General features: G+C 28.0%; 1 protein-coding gene across 1 annotated transcript in view; it reads left to right on the plus strand.

Annotated features, from left to right (window-relative positions):
- The window catches only part of LOC107659074 (phosphatidylinositide phosphatase SAC1-A-like), a 28,809-nt gene that overhangs the window by 1,122 nt on the left and 20,585 nt on the right, over positions 1 to 7,102 (plus strand). Inside the window, exons 3-5 of the mRNA XM_016447888.1 lie at positions 516 to 590; positions 670 to 797; positions 4,394 to 4,543. Of these exons, the coding sequence (XP_016303374.1) occupies positions 516 to 590; positions 670 to 797; positions 4,394 to 4,543 (353 nt within the window). The remainder of the gene's footprint in view (positions 1 to 515; positions 591 to 669; positions 798 to 4,393; positions 4,544 to 7,102) is intronic.

The following is a 7,102-nucleotide window of genomic DNA, read 5'->3' on the forward strand; positions in this document are numbered from 1 at the left end:
TATATTATATAATAATAATAAATTATAATATTATAATAAATTATTATTTAATTTATAGTGTTGTATAATATAATAAAAATTATATTATATTTTCCTATAATATAATAAGAATAAATATTAATGTCTAGCATTTCAACAATACATATCCAGTATAATACATTTAAAATAATAATAATAGACAGTTAAATTCACAGTTAAATATTTAACAAGAATCAATAAATATTTAGTATAATATAATGCATTTTTTAAAATGTTATATTATATAATAATAATAAATTATAATATTATAATAAATTATTATTTAATTTATAGTGTTGTGTAATATAATAAAAATGATATTATATTTTCTTATAATAAGAATAAATATTAATGTCTAGCATTTCAACAATACATATCTAGTATAATACATTTACAATAATAATATTGTTAATATTAAAATACAAAAATATATATATAGTGTATGTTCTAAGCACTAATACCAAGCATTAAGTGTAGTTTCTTCTTTTCTCGTGGAGTGAGGAAGGATGTGTCTCCGGCAGCAGTGACGCGACCGATCTGTGGCATCATGGGAACTATTCGGCTGGTGGCAGGTTCGATCTCTCTCAGGATTAATGCACTGATTAACTCAAGGTATTCTGAACTCTGGTTTGATGCATCGTGTTTTCTCAGGCACGTATCTCATCGTCATTACAAAGAAGAAGAAGGTGGGCGATTTGCTCGGTCACGCCGTCTGGAAAGCCACTGATTTTGACATCATTTCCTACAAGAAGACGGTTCTTCATCTGACTGATACTCAGGTGAGTTCTGCAGCTTTCCGTGTGTTTCCATCGAATGTGTTGTTATTTGGACTGGACGTTTGTCCTCCGGATTTATGGCACGCTTGAGCGTCTCTTTATTTAACCCTCATCCGAACCTATAACAAAAGTGTCCCTCGCGGGTCAAAATGACCCGAAGGCTAAAAATGACACTATTTTTTTTTTTTGGTCCAGAAATCTTTTATTGATCCATTTTTATAATTTTTTTTCTAAATATTTATGTAGGTTTTTCTATAATTTTTTGGTGATTTTTATTATATTTACTAGGGATGCACCGATAGGATTTTTTGGGACTGATACCGATTGTAACAAACACTTATTTGCCGATACCGATATTTTTCACTTCTTCTCTTATTTGAAATTTTGCCATCAAAATAGATAGTATTTTGATCATGTTTTAAATCCGCAAAGTTCAAAAACACCTGCATTAAATTATACTAGCAGTTTTATTACTGCATCATCAAATAATTTCTAATGAACATGGATTAGTTTAATGTGCACTTCTCGTGCTGTGTTTTGTTTAGCTCTTGTGATTTTTTTGGCGTGAAAAAGGATGCAATAAACTTAATAAAACATCAGTAAAGTTTTGGTCATCATTCAGATGAGGTCCGCTACACATATGAAAGTTACAAAAGTTATTTAGTCAAGAATAGTGTGCAATCTTTTGTTATTTGATTAGCATTAAAGTGCAGACAGCAGCGCTAGGATTATGCAACAGACATTATACAGCTCAGTGCCTTCACGCAGTTAATTAATAAACCATAGGTTTGTTATATCGGCTTTTTTCCTTATATAGCCGATATGCCGATGGTTGTAAATTGAGGAAAAATCGGCCGATACATCAGTGCATCCCTAATATTTACCTTTTATTCTGGATATTTTTTAAGAAAATATAAGCAAATAAGCAGTTTTTGTACATTATTACACCAAAAAAACAAAACAAATAAAGGCACAATTTCAGTCCTGTTTCATCAAAAACCAACAGATGGCCTTGGAATTGAGTCACATGGTTACAGCCACTAGAGGGGCCTATAGAACCCTATGGAGATTTTTAACTGAGCAAAACAAGTGAAACATTAGAAATGAGAAATCTTGAGGCTTCAATTTGGTTGTTTATGGATATATTGAAACATTACAAAATCTATATTTTGTTAAAAAAAAAAAAATTCTAACTGAATTATAACCTAAACATATGTATATTCATACAATCTCATAAATATGAAATAAATATATAATATATTTTTTTAAATATAAATTACAAACTCATTGGTCTCCACCACATCACTCAAATTTAACTGTGTTAAGTAAAAAAAAATGGAAAAATGACAGTCATATCCCAGCAGAAACATGAAACGTATTATAATGTGTTCTATGGGAGTGTGTATACCATGTGTGTGTTTGTGCGTGTGTGTGTGTGTATGTGAGTTTTTTCTGCATTGGGGATATTCTGTAGTCTCAGCCCTTCGTTTGGGTATAAATCTTTACTGGATTGTCTCAGATTTTGTATATAAAAAAAATCAAATGTAATAAAAAAATGCTGTTTTCTCGTAAATTCCATTCATTCCTATGTGGGTCAAAATGACCCGCGAGGGACACTTTTGTTACTTTTTTTCTTGCACCCATTTAAACTCCTCGAATCCACTCAGTTTGTTTGTGCGTATTCCTGGTGCAAGTGTGACTAAAGTAAAGAAATCTTGGACCGGTACGTACGATCAACACACGATTTTTAGAATTTTTTTGAAAATCAGTTTTGGGTCAAAATGACCCGAGGGACGGATGAAAGTTAAACACGACCAAACCGAATGCCTCAAAATGTATTTCGAGCAGAGATATTTTTGTTTTGCTGTAAATTTTTATATTTTTATTGCCAGATCTCAAGAAAAGTTCACAAAAGCTCACATTTTACCCCAATATAAAAAACAAAACAAAAAAAAACACGTTATTAATTATAATGTTTTATAATAATAATCATTTTAAGTTGTTGTTGTTGTTGTTGTTATTATTATTAATTATAGTGTATTGCATTATTATAGTATAGTATATTATATTATAATATAATATCATAAAAATGATATTATATTTTCTTATAATATTATAAGAGCATAAAAAACAATATCTAATATTCAAACAATAAATATCCAGTATTATACATTTAAAATAATACTGACGTTCAATATTTAAGTATAATATAATGATATTATATTTGATATGATACATTTTTTATCATTAATATGATAAAATGATATATTTTCCAAAAATATAATACAAATAAATATTAATGTCTAACATTCAAACAATAAATATCCAGTATAATACATTTAAAATAATAATACACAGTTAAATATCTAACATTAACCAATAAATATTTAGTATAATATAATAAACTTTTTAAAAATGTAATGTTTTAAAAATGTTAAATAATGTTATATATTATTACTATTATTATAAATTATTATTTAATTTATAGTGTACCCCAATTAAAAAAAACATGTTATTAATTATAATGTTTTATAATAATAATAATTTTAAGTTGTTGTTATTATTATTATTATTATTAATTATAGTGTAGTGCAATATTATAGTATAGTATATTATATTATAAAATTATAATATAATAAAAATGATATTATGTTTTCCTATAATATTATAAGAACATAAATACTAATATCTAACATTCAAACAATAAATATCCAGTATTATACATTTAAAATAATACTGACGTTCAATATTTAGTATAATAAATAAATAAATAAAAGAAAATTATATAAATAAAATGGAAAATATGTTTCTTAAACATGCTGCTTTTTCTTAAAGCAAAATAATGAAAAAAATATTTTAATGATTTTAGGATGTCGTGACCATGTTTTTAACAGATTTTGTGAGATTCACCCTTTTATGGTTTTAGTTTGTTAAATAAATCAGACAAACTGCACTAGAGAAATATTGTAACATTGTTTTCAATTATTAATATTAATATTTTGTTGTTTAAGTTGCATTAATGTTCAGTGTTGGGTAAGTTACTCTAAAAAAGAAATTAATTGCTATCTATTAATTACATCTTCAGCTGCGTAATTAGATTACTGTTTATGACTAATTATTACAATTATTATTAATTATTACTGCCTTTAAAATGTATTGCATTACTTACTACTAATTGCTTTCTAAATCTCATATCAGTTGAACAATACGAGACATGAAACTATAATAAATAATATAAAATTGCATAAATGATTCTTGAACTGACCAAAGTATTCAAAAGGAGAAGGATACGTTAAAAACATATATTTTAATATTAGACGTTCAATTTTGATGTTAAATCCACTGTTTTATTGTTGTATTTAATGCAACTGCATCAGAAGTGACTATAATTAAAAAACAGAAGAATTAAGAGTAATCCCTTACTTTATGTTACAGTAATTGATTACTTAGTAATGCATTACACCCAACACTGCTTATGTTGCATTCAAAAAGAATAATTGAAAGTAGCATTAAAAAATGTTATTCTACAACAAGTGCATTCAGTCAAGTTTAAAAAAGCATTCTTATTGAATCTAATAAAGTCTGTGTGGATCTTTCAGATGCAAGACAACAAGGCCTTCCTGTCGATGATCAACAGCGTCCTGAACGCAGATGGTTTCTACTTCTCCACAGACTACGATCTGACGCACACTTTACAGCGGCTGGCTAACACCAGCCCCGACTTCCAGGAGATGACTCTGCTGGAGCGCGTGAGAGAGAGACGCTTTCACATCTCTGTCATAAAACATGCCATAATCCTATAACGCTCATCGGGTGAAGAGGTCATGTGACTTCATGTGGCTTCTGTGGGTCTTAAATCAGAGCAGAAAGTCTTGAATTCATAAAGTCGTGGCATTAAATGTTGCATGCTCTGCAAAAAAGTGAGCATGAATGAAAAGTATTTCTGTCTTGTTTTCCAGTATCTAAACATCCTTAAATCAAGACACATTTACTGGAGATGCGAAATGAACACAAAAATTGGGATCAGTAAGATTTTTGTTACTTTCGAAAGAAGCCTCTTCTGCTCACCAGAGCTGCATGTATTTGATCAGAAATACAGAAAAACTGTAAAATTGTGAAATATTATTATAATGTAAAATAGCTGTTTTCTATGTGAATATCTGTTAAACTGTAATTTATTTCTGTGATCAAAGCTGTATTTTCAGCATCATTACTCCAGTCTTCAGTGTCACATGATCTTCAGAAATCATTCTAATATGCTGATTTGTTATCAAAGTTTTGGAACCTGAATAAATGAATGAATAGTTAAAAAGAACATCATTTACTTAAAATAGAAATCTTTTCTAAAAGTATAAGTCTTTACTGTCGCGTTTGATCAATTTAACACATCCTTGCTGAATAAAAGTATTAATTTCTTTCAAAAATAGAAAGAAAAAAATTACTGACCCCAATATACCCCAATATTTATTTTAAATAAATGCTGTTCTTTTTAACTTTTTATTGATCAAAGGTTCCAAAAAAAATATGAAGCAGCAAAAACTGTTTCTAACTTTGATAATAAATCAGCATATTAGACTGATTTCTGAAGATCATGTGACACTGAAGACTGGAGTAATGATGCTGAAAATACAGCGCTGCATTACAGAAATAAATTACAGTTTAACACATATTCACATAGAAAACAGCTATTTTAAATTATAATAATATTTCACAATTTTACATTTTTTTCTGTATTTCTGATCAAATAAATGCAGCTTTGATGAGCAGAAGAGACGTCTTTAAAAAACATGAAAATTCTTATTGATCCCTACTGATTAATGAAGTCTTGTTTTCTGAGAAATTGATCAAAATGAAGTGAGTTTATGCTTAAAACAAGATCAAATATCTCAATGAATGAGATATATTAACTTGTTTTTGCTTTGAATGTCGTGTATTTTTCTGATATTTTATATTTTCAGATATTTGATCTCGTTTTAATCATAAACTCACTTCATTCTGATCAGTTTCACAGAAATCAAGACTTATTTTATGCCATTTTGCTTCGCAAGTAAATATATCTTGATTTAAGAATCTAAGACATTTTCACTAGAAAACAAGACAGAAATACTGATGAAAAAATCATGTTTTTGCAGGTTATTTTCATGTTTTAGTGGTTGAGAGCAGAGGTATTCAAGCCATAAGCTTTTTATATTTTGTTAAATGTATTAAAAAGGAGATCTGCTGAAAGATGCATTCTCAAACAAGACATTTACATCTAGAAACCATTTCAGTTTATTCCATAAAATTTATTTTTGTCTTTAAAAGGTCTTAAATTTACATCCATAAAATAGAAACCCTGAATTAAAAAATCCAATGAAATAAATAATCCCTACTGTATTGAGCGGTTCAAACATTAATGTGAAATAGAGAAGCATTTGAGAGTTTGAGTTCTACAGATGGTGGCGCCAGAAGCAGATTTGGTAGCGTTGGTAGCGTGTGGTGGGAGTATTAAAATATAGATAATTTAATGATAAAATTATTATTGTTTTGCAATAATAAGTGCAGTTACTAATAATATTACATGTTAATTTCTTGTTTATTTTTTGTTTATTTATACAGATTTGACAGTAAAACTCTAAGCTTGAGTTAAGATGCATACACAATTTACTTTTATTAACAACAGTAACAGGTGCAAAATCAAATTTTTATATAGAAAAATTATATATTCCACTCTTATTAAATGTACCATTTTTCTTCTAGTATATGGAACTGACCAACTTCAGTGATTATGTGTGATTTAGTAGCAAATTGAAAAAAAGTTAGTTTTTCAAGGCACTTTGTGCCTTTTCTTCATACACAAAAAAGGTGTAAAATTCGGACAAAATCTGATTTCTTGATGATTGGATATTTTATAATAGTGCTTTTATCATTTCAAAATATAGAGAAGAAATATAAATGAATGACTAATAAGCCAATAAGTGCTCCTGTGCTGCCTTCTACTGGTTATAATTGTGATTTGATGTATTTTTTTTACATTTTACATAAGTGTTTGTTTACAACAAAGTATATTTTGGTCATCCCATTAAAAATAACATTCAAACTGGATAATTTTAGAGCTTTAAAGTGCTGGAAATAGTTGTGTGAAATGCTTGAAAGTCATTGAAAATTGCTTGAATTTCTCTCTCAAAGCAGCCCTCTACGGACACCTTGGCAATTGAATCGCCATTGGCTAGTAAATTTTTTAGTTTACTCGCCAGACTGATAAAAAGAAAAATTAAATAAATATATATATATATATATATATATATATATATATACAGTGGGTACGG

Source organism: Sinocyclocheilus anshuiensis, unplaced genomic scaffold (assembly GCF_001515605.1).
Source record: "Sinocyclocheilus anshuiensis isolate Anshui unplaced genomic scaffold, SAMN03320099.WGS_v1.1 scaffold411, whole genome shotgun sequence".
In the NCBI taxonomy this organism is placed as follows: domain Eukaryota; kingdom Metazoa; phylum Chordata; class Actinopteri; order Cypriniformes; family Cyprinidae; genus Sinocyclocheilus; species Sinocyclocheilus anshuiensis.